At 55.1% G+C, this 15,962-nt stretch overlaps 2 protein-coding genes across 4 annotated transcripts in view; one reads left to right on the top strand and one right to left on the bottom strand.

Moving 5' to 3' along the window:
• Nucleotides 1-873: 873 nt before the first annotated feature.
• TOR3A (torsin family 3 member A) lies at nt 874-8,075 on the top strand. Of its 2 annotated transcripts, XM_069022933.1 has the most exons (7): nt 874-2,288; nt 2,667-2,780; nt 3,424-3,689; nt 4,259-4,434; nt 6,413-6,537; nt 7,000-7,257; nt 7,730-8,075. In XM_069022933.1, the coding sequence occupies exons 1-6, from the start codon at nt 1,979-1,981 to the stop codon at nt 7,248-7,250; spliced, it is 1,242 nt and encodes a 413-aa protein (XP_068879034.1). In that variant the 5' UTR covers nt 874-1,978; the 3' UTR covers nt 7,251-7,257; nt 7,730-8,075. The 2 variants fall into 2 exon arrangements, with proteins under 2 accessions (XP_068879034.1, XP_068879033.1); XM_069022932.1 differs by having other exon boundaries at nt 7,000-8,075.
• ABL2 (ABL proto-oncogene 2, non-receptor tyrosine kinase) overlaps nt 8,066-15,962 on the bottom strand; it is a 47,344-nt gene continuing 39,447 nt past the window's right edge. Inside the window, exons 11-12 of one of the 2 annotated variants that reach the window (XM_069022931.1) lie at nt 15,381-15,614; nt 8,066-15,065 (exon numbers count right to left, since the gene is read on the bottom strand). In XM_069022931.1, coding sequence (XP_068879032.1) covers nt 13,918-15,065; nt 15,381-15,614 — 1,382 coding nt within the window. In that variant the 3' untranslated portion in view covers nt 8,066-13,917. Of the gene's footprint in view, nt 15,615-15,962 lie in introns of both variants that reach the window. The other variant, XM_069022929.1, reaches the window with a different exon arrangement.

Below are 15,962 nucleotides of genomic sequence, written 5' to 3'. Positions count from 1 at the left end.
TGAATTATTCAAGGGAGGTAATTCCTGCACTCGCAACACTCCAATGCCTTGGTACCTGCAGGGCCAGGTCAGACAGGGAATAGTTAGCATCACCGAATCCCAGAATTATTTGGGTTGGAAGGGACCTTAACAATCATCTTCTTTCAACCTCTGCCATGAGCAGGGACACCTTCCACCAGACCAGGTTGCTCCAAGCCCCATCCAACCTGGCCTTGGACACTTCCAGGGATCCAGGGGCAGCCACAGCTTCTCTGGGCACCCTGTGCCAGGGCCTCCTAAAGAACTCGTTCTGTTTTTCCTTCTGGCTCTTACCATGGGCTGCACTTGGGCAGGGCTGGCATCCCAGGAGCTATGCCATGAGCTGGTGCAGTGTTGGACAGTCAGTTTATCCTTCAGAATTTTCTTTCTTCCTTTGGAATACACAGGCATCTATTTTTTATGGCATCTGTCCCTTTTAATAAGCCCTTTTCAGCTAGAGCAGTTATCCCAGGTGGGTGAAGTTCAAATGTTCCAGCTATTAATGTTTTTATAAATCTGTATAAATGCTTCAGGTGCCTCAACTAGTTTTCAGAAAGGCTGACAGCAGTTTAATTTGCTATGGCTACAGAAAGTTTGATGTTTAATTTATTTCTTTGATGCACTGTTTTTAGTTCTGTTTAAGTTGTTGCAACTGGTGTTCAGATTTCAGCCTCACTGTTTTCGTAGCTGGAAGGGGCCGTTTTGTTAGTCCCAGTATTTGTAATGCTGCCGTGTAATATTTGCAGGCACCTGTAGATGGTGATGCACTCTGCTCCGTGCCTGGACTGCATTCCCCCCCCCCCCCATCCACCTGGACCAGGGAATTGCCAGGCTGGATTAATTGCATTTAGGATCCTTCTTGTTTTCTGAGCACGTGGAAAAACCTTGAAATCCTTTCAATTTCCAAAGCGTTTTGGCCTTGGTCTCAGTTAGGATATGCTGTGGGCGGACTTGTCCTTCTGCTCGGTAATTGTAGAGGTGCCACGCTCTTACAGTAAGCCACCAGTGGGCACAGCTTAAGGTAAAATGCAAGTTATATGGGAATTACCCACTCTTTAAATCTTTCCCCCTACAGCCGAACGTGTGTGTACCCCTTTCCAACATGAAAGCTAGGGATTGCGTGGGATTCTAGGATCCTGAACCAGCCCTAAGGGCTGCAGTTTCTGCTTCCCTGTCCTGGCAGGGGTTTACAACTGGTTGGAGAAAGTGGATGTCGGTGATGAGCTTAGTGGTGGCAGTGAGCTGTCCCTCAGTTCTCATGGGCGATTTTGGGGCGGTTCTGTGCCAATCCGGGTATTTCTGTTGCAGGCTGCTTGAGCAGAGCCCACCCTGCGTGTCCCCGTGTTTGGATGTCCTGGCGTGCGGAGATGCCCATCTCGGGTCGCTGAGGAATGACCCAGCCAGCGTCACCCAGCACAGCACGCCTGTCCCACAGCCAGCAGCGTGTCCCAGGGCCTGAGGGCAGAACTGAGCTGGGAGCAGCACACAGAGCCGGGACAGCCGCGCTGCTCCCTGGGCTGACCCCCGCACCGCTCCCTTGGAACGGACCCTGAGGAACAGCTGCCATTTCCTCTTGCGTTTGTGGCTGCAAAACCTCAGCCGAGCCGCTGGGCTACTTAAAAACCAGATTATTTGCCTTCCCCGGGCACTCGTCGCTGGTGCTGCGGCTCTGTGGGAGCACGGCGCTCCCTGGGATCTCTCCAGCTCCCCCGGCTCCCAGCCACGGCTGGCCGGGCCCGGGGCGGGGCCGGAGGGTGCCGGGTGCCTCCGCCCGGGCGCGGGGTTGGATTTTGCCGTGTCCTCGCGGCTGCGACGGCGACGGGAAAGCCGCGTCTGTCCGGGCCCGGCACCGCCCGCAGCCGTCCCCCAGCCACGCCCGTCGCGCCGGGAAGTGAGCTCGGCTGGGGCCGGGGCCCAGCGGAGCCGAGCCGGGCCCGCTCCCTTGCCGGACCCCGCTGCCATGGGCCCGGGCAGGCTGCCGGCCCGCCGGGGCCTCGGCTGCTGCGTCCTGGTGCTGCTGCTGCTCCTGGAGGGCTCGGGCAGCCCCGGGACACCGACACCGCCCCGGCGGCACTGGGCAGAGGAGCAGGGAGGCGTCCCGGAGGGGAAACCGTGGGGCACGGCGAGGTACGAAGCCGTGAAGAAGCATTTGGGAACTGTGAGTGCTCTCTCCAAGCAGTATTGGCAGTACGTGGCGTGCAAGGTGTGGCAGGAGGGCTGCGAGGAGGAGGAGAAGGAGCCGGAAGAACGACAGTCCAGTCCCATCCCAAGTAAGCGCCTTGCTCTGTTCTGTCCCTGTGCCTGCCCAGGAAGGAGCAGCAGGGCCGGACACGCTGCTCTGCTCCCGGCTCCTCTGGAGCTGCCTTCCCTTCCCGAGGCTCGCTGCCCCAGGCACCTCCTTCCTTGGCATAGCCGGGGATGAGGGCAGTGCACTTGCAGTTCTTGGGCACTCGGAGCCATCTGGAACCAGCTGCTGCCAGTTCTGAGCTCCCTGTCCCTCCCCACAGGCAGGGCTGCCCGCAGGGGCATGGCTGAGTCCGTGCACCTGGGAGAGGCCTGCCCGTAACAGGGGTCAGCTGAGCGTCTGCTCAGAATGCAAAAAAGCCACTTTCCTGGAACCTCTCTGCTCAGACTGCTGCCCTTTCCAGGCTGGGGCTTTTCTCTGGTGGGCCAGGATTACCTGGAGATCCTCTCTGCCTGGTACTGCAGCTTCGGCAAGTGCTGCGAGACAGGAGACTGCAGGATAATCAACAACATCACAGGTAGGGGCTGTGCTGCTTATTGGCTTGTTTCAAGGGGTTTTTCCTGTTAAAGTGTATTCTGAAAAGTGATGTGAGTAAAGGGCTTTTCTGTGCAGGGTGCTGAGCTGTGGGAGGGTGAGAGGCTGAGCTGAGGCCTGTGTCCCATGCGGAGTTCTGAGACCAAGGAGAGTTTGTTCCTTACTGCGCAGCATGTCTGCCCCAGCCTGCCATGAGCCCTGCCTGCATCTTATAGCTTCCAGGCACATGCAGTGGGATCCAGACTGGCCCAGGACCCTGCCCTAGGTCGGGAGGGGACACTGAGACCTGTGTGTAAGCCAGGAGTCAGTATATTTGTGTTTTGCTGTTCCTGAGACTCCTGGTTTGCAAACCCTGTGCTGGTAGCTTGGGAGGGCCTTTGGGCATCCACGCTCTCTGCAGCTGCCAAACACTTCCACCTCTTCCTAAAGGAAAAAAGGAGTCAGTGAAAGATGTGTGTCCTTTTGGAGCCAGAGGCTGATGTAGGCAGGGCACAGGCAGCCTGTGGCTTTAATGCCACTTCAGAGTCCTCTTGGCCAGGCAGCCCTGCCACATTTTCTCCCTCTTATTCCCACCTGCAGTAGCTGTGCTGGCAGTTTAAGGCTGAGCTCCTGCTCTCTCTGTGCAGGGCTGGAGGCAGATCTCAGTGCGCAGCTCCACGGGCAGCACTTGGCCAAGGAAGTGGTGGTCCGGGCACTGCAGGGGTTCCTGCAGAGCCCAGGGCCCCAGAAGGCGCTGGTCCTGTCCTTCCATGGCTGGTCCGGCACGGGGAAGAACTTTGTGGCTCGGCTGGTGGCCAGCCACCTGTACCGGGATGGGCTGAAGAGTGAGTGTGTCCGGGTGTTCATCTCCCTGCTCCACTTCCCGCACCACAACTACATGGACTCCTACAAGGTGAGAGCCACCAACACGGGATGGTGCAGTGTGCTGGGCTGGGCTGGAGTTCATATCCTTCCCAGCAGCCCACATGGGGCTGTGGTTGGTGTTTGTGAGTGACACTGTGGCTCACACAGCACTGTCCTGGTCACTGCTGAGCAGGGCTTGCATGGCCTCGAGGCTCCCCCCCTCTCCCACTCTGCCCCTGAGGTCCACAGGCTGGCGGTGTACAGGAAGTTTGGGACACGCCAAAGAGCTGAGCCCTAGTGACCCAAGGGATGTTCCGTGTCATTTACTGCCATGCTCGGGAATAAAAGCTGCAGGGAGGGGGTTTGGGGGCAGGAAGCCATTGCTCAGAGACTGGCTGGGCGTCAGCCGGTTTGTGGCAGGGTGGGTGGCTGCCTTTGCACCACTTGATTTCTTTCTTTCCTCTTTCCTTCACTTATTAAACTATTTTAACTTGCCTCACTCGTTTTCCTGCCTTTGCTCTCCCTGTTCTCTACCCTGTCCTGCTGGGTGGGAGCTGTGGTGCTTGGCTGGGTTATCCCAGGGCATCCCTGGGCTCCTGACGCTCCTCCCTGCTGCAGGCCCAGCTGCAGAGGCAGATCAGCGAGACCCTGCAGCGCTGCAGGCAGGCCCTGTTCATCTTCGATGAGGCCGAGAAGCTGCATTCGAGCCTTCTGGATGCCATCAGGCCCTTCATGGCTCACCACGACAGCAAGGGCCAGGTGGATCACCAGAGATCCATCTTCCTCTTCCTCAGGTGATTTCTGGGCCCCTGAAGGGATGGGGAGGAACCAGGTGATGGTATTTATCCCCTGAGGTGTGTGATACCAGGGGCTCAGGCTGCAGGGGAGGGCACAGATACCTCCTTCCCTCGTGGTGGTTGCCTCCCTGTTCAGTTTTACCTATGGATGCTGGGCATCCTCCCTGGGAGCAGGGCATTTGCAGGAGCTAATGTGGGACACCTGAGCCAGTGTCTAGACTTTGAGGCAAGGAAGCAGAGTCAGTTAACGTGCCCAGCTGAGCAGGAGATGTCACACTCCAGGGAGCAAAGCTGGGGCTGAAGGCCTTGGTGGGAAGTTGCTGTGCACTGTTAGGAGCTGGGGAGTTTCCACTGCCTGGCTGTGGCTGCAGACTGAAGCACTGTGAGACTGATCCTGGCATCAGCACAGCCTAGTTTAGTTGGTTCCTCTCCCAGGAGATGGGCACATGTGCACCCCAGCACTGTCTCTGGGTGGGATGCAGCTGGAGGGAGAAATGGGACATCTCAAAACCAAGATGTGAGGCAAGCACCTGTCTGAAGTAGCTCTTAAAGAATGAGAGACCCTTGGGCCCCTTGCAGTGTAGGAGTTGAAGCCTTCAGCTTGGCTCTGGCAGGAGCTGTTCCCACTGGTTGGGGGTGAGCAGAGCATTCCTCCTCCACCTCCCACCATCCAGGCAAGTGTTGTACCCTCCAAGCTTGGTCGTTCCCTCAGAGAGGTTTCCCTGCCTGTGGAGGACCTGTCTGTGTGCCCAGGGCCTATGGAACTGACCACAGTCCAGTCCCACCTGCGTGGGCCTCCAGCAGGGCCGTGGCAGAAGGGGCAGGTCCTGCCCTGTTGCTCAGCACGGGGTGGACGTGCTGCCAGCTGCACTGGGCTGACCTCATGTCCTGTCTGGAAAGCCAGCAAGGTCAGGAATGAACACCGTGTTGCCCCACCTTGTGCCACCAAGCAGAGGGGAGCAGGGTGCCTTGAACTGCAGCAGTGTGTAATCCCAGGGATTTCATCATTGCTGGTGGCAGTGTGACACTGACCTGCTTCAGGAGGGACAGCTCTGCTCCAGGGCTCCTGGGGACATGGGCACGGTGGTGCAGCTCTGCCCAGGTGTGGGAGCTGGGGCTGGCTGCCTGTCCCAGGTCAGAAGGGGCTGCTTGTCCTGTAGTTTGGGTTGGGAGCAGGATCAGTACAAGCTGTTTTCCCCTAACAAGGGGCGGGTAGGGTGGTGGTGGCAATCAGTGGTGGCTTTTTAATTTTCCCTCCCTTCCATTTGGGGTCCAGAGCCACTGACATGGGGATGGGGTGCACAGTCTATGTCTCCCACTGCCTCTCTGCCTCCCACCCACATGAGCTCTGCATCCAGCTGGTTCCCAGTTCACTGGGGCATTCAGGGCTGGGGGCAAACCCCTCACCAGCACTTGAGGGGGCTACTCTTCCAGGGTGAAGGGCTGTCCTTGGACCCTCAACGGCTGCCAGGACCTTGTAATCCCCACCACGGTGGGTGTCCAGAGGAGTCCTTAGGTGGGAACTGTGCTGCAGCTTTGTCCCATGGGCAGAGGATGCTTTGCCAAGTGCTGGGCTGCCACTTGAATCCCTGCCCTGGACCTTTTCTTCCAGCAGGACTCCTGCTGTGTGCTCTGCCCTTTAACTTGGACTTTGTGGTGGCTTATTCAGCATTTGGTGTGGAGCCAAGTGTCACCTGCAAGGTCGAGGGCTTCCCAAGCCAGGACAGGGGACTGAGGGAGGTGGAGGAATCTGCTGCCTCTGGGTCTGAGCTGGCAGGATGGCAAACACAGCTGGATCCATGCCTATGGAAAGGGGTTCTTTGGGAAGAAGGCTGGCTCTTCACGTGCTGATCCTAGACAGCAAATCCTCTGTTGCCAACAGAACTGCTGGGGCCTGTCTGAAGGGAAGCTGCTGGCAGCTCTCAGCAGCTCAGCTCTGGGGGAGATCTTGAGTGACTTCCCTCTGTGTCCTCAGCAATCTTGGTGGCAACACCATCAATGAGGTTGCCCTGGACTTCTGGCGAGCCGGCCGGGCACGGGAGGAGATCTCCATGGAGCTCCTGGAGCAGCGGCTGCGGCTGGAGCTGCAGGAGGCTGCAGGTAAGAGCTGGGCTCACTCGTGGGGGGCTGTGGGCAGCTGCCTGCAAAGCTGCCCCTCTGCACCTTCTCACCCTGCGTGCCACGCAGGCCTGTGCGTGGGGAAATGAGCCCTCACCCCACCCCAGCCCGGGCTTGTCAACGATCATCCCTGGTCCCTGTGAGCCAAGGCATGTGGGGAGGGAGCCAAGAGTCCTTCTGGCCCCCTTCAGCCCTGCAAATGGCCGGGGGCAGGAGGCAGCCCAGTGCCACAGGGCAGTACTGAGGCTTCTCTGGGGCTCCAGGCATCTCTTGGCGTGATTCCTGGAGATGCTCTGTGCTCAGGCTCAGTTCTGAGCAGCTCTGCACAAGTGGGCCCCACCACACACCGCTGGACGAGCCCCTCGCAGCCAAGCCTGGCCTCGCAGAGGGGCGGTGCTCTCAGGGGAAGCTGCTGAGTTTGCCTTGTCTTGTGTTTCTCTCCAGAGAACAGTTATGCCCACAGCCACCTCCTCCGAGAGAACCTCATTGATTTCGTGGTGCCCTTCCTGCCTCTGGAGTACCACCACGTGAAGCTCTGCGCGCGCGACGCCTTCCTGGCCCGCGGGCTTCCCTACACCGAGGCAATGCTCAACGAGGTGGCCCAGATGATGGTGTTTGTCCCCAAAGAGGAGAAGCTTTTCTCTGCACAGGGCTGCAAATCCGTGCCCCAGCGCATCAATTACTTCCTTCCTTGAACACCAGGTGGGACCACGTGTGCGGAAGGTGGTGCTGCACTCTGGGAGCTGCTCTCTTTGCTCAGGGTCAGGCAAGACCCAGCCAGGCACTTGCACAAGGACTTAACAGAGGCTGAACCTCCTGTTACTCCCAGAGCTGTTACAGGGAAGGAGGTGCATCCCTTACTCCTGGGATGTGGGGACAGCCTGTGCTTGGCTGCGTTTGGAGTCTGTCTGGTGTTTCAAGTCCCTTCTTTGAGCTGGCAGTAGCCTGATGTGGTTCTGCTGACAGATGCTGTTCCATGGGGGCGGGGACTGGGAATGTCCAAGTCCTTGGTTTGTTGCTGTGTGGTGAAGGGAGGCCTTGGGCAGGCTGGTCCTGTTGACACTGTGGCCAAAGCCATGTCCCGTCCCCAGTTTTCTCTGTCACTTTACAAGATCACCCAGAACTGTTCTGCTGGAGTTGAGTTTTTCCCTTCTTGCTCTCATGCCTTTCTAAGGTGTCTGCTGCTCAGGGACACACGGGCCAGGATCATAGTCTGCACAGGGAGAAAATGACTGAATAATCTCCTCTGGAGATGCCAGATCCATAGCTCTCACTTCAGAGTGTCCATCTCTCACTGGAGTCTTCCGTTGTATGGAAGCAGCTGCCGGGGTGAGGGGAACTTCTGCTGCCATTGTTTTTCTAAGCGGGTTGGTGAAGAGCCTGTTTCCTTCACTGCAAAACCAAAAAGGGGAGAGAATCCTTCTGCCAAGGGCAAAGGGCAGCTGAGGATGATGGTGGCTGAAGCATCAGGCTGCAGGTAAATGTGAGTTTTCATGGATGCAGTAAAAGCTTGTTTTTTTCATTTTTTTTTTTTTTTTCTCCTCAGTATATTTCATGCTGTGGTTTTTCGGCTGGTATCAGCATTGCTATTTTATTCCAAGGGGCTGTTTGCTGTCTGGGTACTCGCCAGGTGATAAGTGTGTTACAGCAGCTCCAAAAAATGTCAACAGTGTTACGGGAATGACTTTGTGACCTCTGGGTCAAAACTCCCTTCCAACAGGGCTGTGCTGCCGAGGGGTGAACAGCACGTGCCAAGGACAGGGCCTGGCTTCCCGGCCACCCCCACAGGGGACCTTTGATCTATTTTAAGCTTTGACCCATTTTGCAGTGCCAGCGCTGAGCAGCAGCCTCTGGGAAAGATTGACCAGACACGTCCTGGCCCTGCAGGCTTTGAGTCCCTGCGTCCCTCCGGGCACGCTGGCTCCGTTATCTAACGAGGCCTCGTAGTCCCAGGCAGAGGTGAGCCAGCTGCTTTCTGCTGCTCAGCCAGCTTGGCTGCTGCATGGGGTGGACCTCTGGGCTCTGCCAGCCTGTGTGAGCAGGCATTTCTGAGACTTGGTTTATGGTTAATCTCGGGTGTCAGAAGCCTGGGAAACATCGGGGGCAATGGACCCAGGGATGGCAGCTGGGGAAGAGGCTGCTGCCCCACAGGACACAACTCGGGTTGTGTTTGGCCACCTGGGCAGAAAGTTCAGCAAGCTGTTTGTTGAAGGTTGTGTGTAAGCCTGGATAAACTGGGATTTTTTTCTAAGTCTAAGAAAGTGTTGAGCTGTTTGGGTTAGGCTGACACAGGCTGGGGTGGCACCAACAACGGTGAGGCAAGAGCTGCGCTCTGCCAGGTCACAAGGGTGTGTGTCACACTGGGGTGAGCTTTGATCAGCCCCACGACAGCAAGAGCTGCTCTCTGACCACGTTGGGGCAACAATTTGGTTCTAAACAGATACCACATAAATAAAGATACTGCTTTTTTTTTGCAACCTGGTGGGACTAAATTATTTCTCTTTTTAAAACAGGTTTATAACAGTTTTTTCTACTCAAATGAACGAGCTTCTCGTTAGGACTGAGAAGCTTCAAATATTCATTAAGGAAAAGAAAAAGCAGCATCTACTCAAGTGGTTTTTGCCAATAAAATATTGCAACCTTTATTTAAAACAAAATGCAAATTGGCAAAACTTTGTGGAACGACAGGCAAAGAGGCCCTTCCAAGGGCCTTATTTACATCAAGTTTAACACTGTTCGCAGTTCACAGTCAGACGATAGTGAGAGAATTAAATTAGAAAAACAACCAAAATATATTACAATAACAATTAAAAAACAAAAACAGTTGACAACACTGCTAAGAGTGATCGGTGATTAACGTGTTTCATTTCAATCCATTCCTGCCCTCAACGAGTTCACTACCAATACAGTGAGTGCCATGTGAGCCGGGTGGGCTCCACCTCCCGTGCACAACAGACATGGGGAAGAACGACCTCCTTTGGTACAGACATTGCTGAGCGTGGAGCTGTGAGAAACAAGTCAGTCCCAGAACTTCTCGTTACCTGCCACCAGAGAATGGGCTGAGGGCTTTGTTCCCCACTCCAGAGATCTGCAGCATGATCCCAGCACCCAGCAGTGCTGGCCAGTGCCCTGGGAGCTTTCCACACGTGCAGCAGTCTCTGCCTTTCAGTCTCCCTGCCTGCTCCTGCTGGGCAGCAGGGCTGAGCTGAGTGTGTTACCCGAGGAGGCAGCAGCCTGATGGCTTTGTAACCACCACCTTCTGGAGTCCTTCTGGAGTCACTCGTGCCTGTCCGCGCTGCGGGTGCCCAGAGGAAGAGGCTGCCTCAGGTAAGCGGTAGCACACGAGGGTTGGGATTGCTCTGTGGCTGCACAGTGTAACCCACCCCCCACCTCTGCCTGCTGGGGAGGGGCTGCTCTGTCTCCACTGTGGGGGTTGGTTCCCTGTGCCCCACAACTCCTGCAAAAAGCACCCTGACAGATGTCAGCCTTGTGTTTGGCTGTCTCTCAGACACAAGGCCAGTGGCACCCAGGAGAAACGGCCTGAGGAGGACAGGCACAGCCCTCCCTCCCTCCCTGCTGTGTTCTGCATCAGCAACGCTGCTCCCTTCAATTCCCCTTTCCAAGTGGCTAAATTTGGTGCAGACCCAAGACCCAGACTCTTAGCTCAGCTCACCCCTGTGCACACTAATGAAGAACGTGACTGAATTGAGTGCACCACGTGGGGGTTAAGAAGAGTGTACAGTGCAGGAAGAAAAGAGAATTGCACCTGTGAGTCAGCGAATTCCCACAGTGGTAGGAAGAGAAAGTGCCCCACTGAGCTCACTCTGTGAGCACGTGCTTTGTGCTTGGCGTTACCAGGCCCGTGGGTGCCATCCCCGTGGCAAAGATGACTGCTTTAAATTCTGGCCCATAGTAGTGCAAGTGAGAGAGCCCAGCTCCAGCCATGCCCTCACGGCTGCCTGACAGTGCTGAGGAGCAGAGAGAACAGGATTTATGTCTTGTCCCCTGCCCCAAACCATGGAGCATGAAGTGCTCTTCGCTGGGACAAGTAATGGGTGTCACCCCATACACATTCCTTTTGCACATCCGGTGCCAGGCTGAAAGCAGAGAATTGGCCACAGTGGAGACCTTTAAGGCTGAAGAGAAAGCCAGGCTGAGCTAAAGGGAGAGGGAATGGTCAAAGTTTTAGGAGTAGCTGTGGAAGGAAGAACAACTGGATGGTGATTTACAGCAGAAGCAGCTTTCCTGGATAGCATCCTTTTGCTATCCTGCCACAGGGCAGGGGGCATTGCAGTTTGGGAATAAAACACTGTAGGGCAGCAGAAGTCCCAGCAATTCTGCAGCCTTCAATTTAGGGGAGAAAAAGCCTGTCAAGTCAGCACTATCTCTGCCACTATCTCCCTCCCTGGTGTTAGATGATAGGTAAGAGCAGAGAAAACACTTTCCAGGGGAGTGACAACAGGCTAATCCCCAAATTCCACTGCCTTTGTTTTTCCACCACAGGAGGGCTCAGAACTAAATGGGCTCCTGTGTTGGACACAGAGGTTGTAGAGTCTCTGTGCTTGGAGATGCCCAAAAGCTGCCTGGACATGATCCTCAGAGGTGGCTCTAGGTGGCCCTGCTTGGATAAAGTGTTTGGACCAGGTGGCCTCCAATGGCCCCTCCAACCTCAGCCATTCTGTGATTCTGTCCTGTCCCACTGCCCATCTCTGCTGCAGGGCCCAGGAGAAACCAGGGGGCATCTGAAAAGAAGTGGGGATGGCCAGTGTTCATTGGGACACAGCTGCTTTCTTCAGAAAGGGCTGGAAGGGGGGAGTTCTACCAGTTAGAAATTCCATACTGCTATTTTGTCACCTTTGCTGGAGCTTTTCTGGAAGACTGGCATTCAGGGGAGAAAAAAAAAAAGGCTTCTTTCAAAATTTCATCAGAATTGGGCTAAGCTTTAAAATGTTGTGGTTAGAATTCCCGTGGGACTCCCTTCAGTTCCAGCCTGTTTGTCCCAGGCTGAGCAGCAGTCCAAGGATGGAACCACGTGATTGTCTGCCAGGGCAAGCAAGACCTGCCCTTCTGCCCCAAAGAAAAGAGAGCCCCCACCTTCTAAACCCTTCTGATTGTTTGGCAGGCCATATGAAGCAATGCCACAAGCCACCTTCCCTTCGCAGGTCACCTTTCCAAAGGCAGTTAGTTTGGATGCACACCTTCCATAAAGATGACTGAAAGAGATAAGGTAAACCACAAAAGCCTTCAGTAAAGTCTACCAGATAAGGAGCTGGTAACTCTGCCTGACGTGGCTGTGGGGGGGGAGAGCCTTGGGACAGCCCCGAGGGCTGCAGGGGATCAGGACTTGCTAGCACAAGGGGCTGCTTCGTTCTTTTTTCCCCCCACCCTTTCACTTACTGGGCCATGGAAACTCACTGGTGCCTTGTACTTCCCTGCTGTGCCTCCACACACCCTGACACAACTTTGCTTAGCTCAGACCAGAATGAAATGAGGATTCTGAGACACCAGCCCATTTCTAAAGATTTTTCCAGGCCTGTCTTGCTATGCTCTGTGGAAAAAACAGCAACACTTGCTGACACCCCCAGCCTGCTTCCAAGCACCAAGATGTGCTTCTGAAGTCGCACCTGTGCCACAGCTCCACTCTAAATGCTCAGACTAAAAGCAGCACGGTCCCACTTGAAAAACAAGTTTTGAAAGTGTTTTAGCCAAAAAGAAAAGATTTAAGGTGCAAAGCAAGCGAGATCCTCTATCACCAGCAGTGTGAAGTGAGCAGCAGCATGCAGGTAATGTGTATTTGGAGCCAGGTTTCAGGCCTGTTTCCTTTCCTCTCACAAACCAGCAACTGAGCTCTTCCTACTCGCCAGTACATTTACACCTTGGGGAGTTGCACATAGACACAGACCAGCTTTTTGAGGCCCCAGCAGTCTGCAAACAGGACCAGGACCAAGGATGACAACGTCAACCACTCAGCTGCTCTCATTCTGGGATTGTTAGAAGGCATCAGAGACCCAGTGGAAGCCCTTCAAGGTAGAGCCACAGCTTTTGTTGCCATGCCTCAGGCAGAGGCGTGCACAGGTTATGTGCACGTTCCCTACAGCACAGCGTAGGATTCTGGTCTAGCCTTTGAAATACAGGAATAAGTACATGGGCATGCCTGTGGTGTTTCCCTGTGTGCTGCCATACTTTATCACCTTGGGATGCAGGGAAGCTGGAAGCCTGTGAGACAGGTAAGCACCAGAACAAATCCCAGGAATCTGGCAGTGTGAAGGGTCAGGGACAGGTCCAGGGAACCCTGCAGCAGTTAGGACATGTGGTGGGCAGGCTGGGCTGTACTTTCTGGCTCTCCAGCTGGCCCTGCAGCGCTTTGACTGCTAAAGGAATGTGGAGAAGAGCCAGGGGGGCAGAGGCTCTGCCTTACCTACCGTGGGTCCTCACGGTGATCAAACGGAAATGGGGAGTCAACCTGGTAACAAGTTAAAAACAATCTAGAGCTTAAAGAAAGAAAGAACCCACCCACCCCAACAACAACACTGGCAAGTTGTGCAAGAGCCCCAAACTACTCAAAAATGACCATCAAGCAGCACCTGTGCTAGACCACTAGAAATAGGTATCAGCTGAGTGAAGGCTGTGTGGTGGGAAGGGGGAATTCCAGTGGTCAGTCTGCCCAGCATCCCTGACGCTTCTAACACAATGATGATGAGAACGTGGCAGATGGGGTGGACAGGAGGGAAAAGGGACAGTTCCATATATTAACTAATCTTGCAGTTCTCATTACAGCAGCAACAGCGCTATGGAAGTTAAGCCATCCAGACCAGTGCATCCACCTCCAGCAGCTCTGAATACCGTCAGTGCATTAGACCTTCCCCCCTAGCGGCACACGACCCCCCTCTGGAGCCCCTCTGGCTCCAACTGCTCTGCTGCTGGTACCAGCAGAGCCCCAGTGCCTTTCCTGGGCCTCGTCAGGACAGCGAAGCACACGTGAGTGCAGCCAGGGCAGGGTCTGTAGAGCCGAGCAGCTGCAGCCAGCCCAGGGCTCCGGCTGCCACCACGTCCTGCCCAGAGGGAGAACCTGCCATCGGCTCTCCTGCCTCTCCAAGGGACGAGAAGGAACTTCCTTCCCTTGCCATACCAAGCAGATCAGCCTGACTAGGTAGGGACAGATCCTTGATGTCCTGCGCCTTACAGCTTTAATCTACCCTCTCCATCCCCAATTTTTTGAGATGAACCTGTAAACGTGAGGAGAACTCAGTGATCTGAGGTACTTCACATACTCAAGTATCAGTCTTTCCTTTTGAAAGCATCAGTACAGAAAAACAGTCCCCCCCTCCCCGTGTGTGTTTCTCTTACCCAGATTGACAGTAGCTACCTTTGCACCACATCACTGATTTCTTGGACACATGACAATAAGTTATTAAGGACGGGGTTTGCCCCAGGGACACCTGCAGCTGTCGAGGACACCTGCAGCTCCTGCAGGCTGAGTTCCAGTTTGCTCACGGCTTCCCGGAAGGCAAATTTGTTGCGCGTGTGCGGGATGCAGTCCACGTAGCCTGAGCAGTAATCCAGCAGCTGGTGCCCCGTGTCCACCAGCTGGCTGTTGGGCGTGGGCTCGGCGATGGCGCTCGAGAGCAGATCCGCGCACTCCAGCAGCGCCTCCTTGCTGATCTTGTCTGCGGAGATTTTCTCAGCCACCTGCTTGGTCTTTCTCAGCGCTACCTTGGTGCCAGCCGTGCCGTTGGCCATTTTCACTGGGGAGGTGGAAGACGATGACAGAGGCACTTGAGGCGGAGGCATCACGGGCCTCCCAGATTTTCCACCAACAGGTGCTGCTGCTGCTGCTGCCTTCTTACTCCCTTCGCTCGGTTCCAGTCCGTGCTGCGCTCCTGCCGCGCTGCTCAGCTCTTCTGCTGCATCCGAGCAGGCAGCTGGCTGTTGCAGGAGCCGCATCACTGGTGGTGGAGGTGGAGCACACTTTGGTTTTACCCGTCTGGGCCGGTCCCTGTCGCCGGAAGAAGTGACCTGATGCTCAGATAAGAGCTTAAATTTATTACCCTGAGAGTCTGTGCCAATGAGCTGCACGTCTGCTGGAGTGTGTTTTAGAGTGGGTGAGATTAGGACTGGCACTTTGTGGTTATGAGTGGTTGGAAGTATTGCTGCAGCCTTTACCGGAGATGACCACCCTGTCCTCTCGCCATCCTCAAGGGCCCCTTGTCGTGGGCCACTGTTTTTTTCTTTGCCCTTAGGAGCTGCCGCTAGCCCTGGACCCTCCTTTTCTTCCGCTGCGGAGGGAGTTCGGAAGGGGAGTGCTGTGGCACCCCTTGGCAAGAGTTTTGCTTTTGGTCTCTCTCTGGTCAAAGCAGGGCCTTCTTCAAACCTTTTGGGAATCAGGTCACTGGCCCTCGCCGTGCTCTCATCGGGCTGAGAGGAGGTGGACACAGTCCGTTCCAGCTGAATTTTTGACCTCTGGGAATTTCTGGGAAGGGTCATTGCCATCCTATCCTGCTCTGGAAGCCCTGAGGACATGGAAGATGTAGAGTTTGACCTTGGAAAAGGCTTTGAAGCTTCTTCATTGCCAGTGGGTTTTCCTGCTCGTAAACCCAGTGTCTTTTTAATCAAGCGTGGCGTAAAGAAGCCAGTGATGCCCGACCACCCTCCACCAGTGCTCACACCCCCAGCACTGCTGGGCCCAGTGCCGTCCTCGCTGTAGAAGGTCCTCTGCACAAAGCCCCCTCCGTAGCACTTGGGGGGTGCCAGGCTCGTGTCCTGCTGCGCGGGAGCAAAGGAGAACCCGTCCACGTGCTGCAAGGAGGCAACAGAGGAAAAGTTACCCGTCAGCTCGTATTTCTTGTGGGGCTGGTTTTCCATCTCCCGGAAGGAACTGCTGCGCTTGGGAGGCGTGGGAGCATTCCTCTTCTTCATAAAGGAGCTGAAGAAGCCCCCTTTCCTGTCCCTGGTGAATGTGGTCTCTTTGGCATCCTCCAGGAGGCTGCTGGGGGACTTGTCCCTCTGCTTGCGGGGCAGTGCGGGGGACCCGCCTGTCGGCTGTGTGCTTCTGATGAAACCTGGGCGGAAGAAACAGGTGTCAATGTGCACAATCTATTTCCACCTCCCTGTCCTGCACTGGTGCTGCAGAGACAGAGTGAGAGAAGAAGCGAGAACTTGTATTTTATTATTTTTTCTTTACTTTTTTCCATTTCTGCATGTGACTTGTCTGTTTTCTACACTGAGGAGGCCACTTCAGAGAGAGATCAGAAAAGAGTTGCTCTTTTCTTTTAGTTTATTACTCCCTTCCTGTTATTTTTTGCTCCTTTCCAAATACCCTAAGCATAGGAGAAAATCTCTTGCTGCACTGTTAACTTCAGTTTTGAAGCTGTCATTTAAAAAAAAGCAGCAAAACCGAATTTGAAAGA

This window comes from Aphelocoma coerulescens, chromosome 8, assembly GCF_041296385.1.
Source record: "Aphelocoma coerulescens isolate FSJ_1873_10779 chromosome 8, UR_Acoe_1.0, whole genome shotgun sequence".
Classification (NCBI taxonomy): Eukaryota; Metazoa; Chordata; class Aves; order Passeriformes; family Corvidae; genus Aphelocoma; species Aphelocoma coerulescens.
This window is presented reverse-complemented; position numbering and strand designations above follow the sequence as displayed.

What these genes read in the sequence shown, in the direction of transcription:
- TOR3A (XM_069022933.1), top strand. Translation starts at nt 1,979, where the DNA reads ATGGGCCCGGGCAGGCTGCCGGCCCGCCGGGGCCTCGGCTGCTGCGTC. An exon ending in ACAGTCCAGTCCCATCCCAA is followed by an intron (nt 2,289 to 2,666) that starts GTAAGCGCCTTG and finishes TGCCCTTTCCAG; the next exon opens with GCTGGGGCTTTTCTCTGGTG. An exon ending in GATAATCAACAACATCACAG is followed by an intron (nt 2,781 to 3,423) that starts GTAGGGGCTGTG and finishes CTCTCTGTGCAG; the next exon opens with GGCTGGAGGCAGATCTCAGT.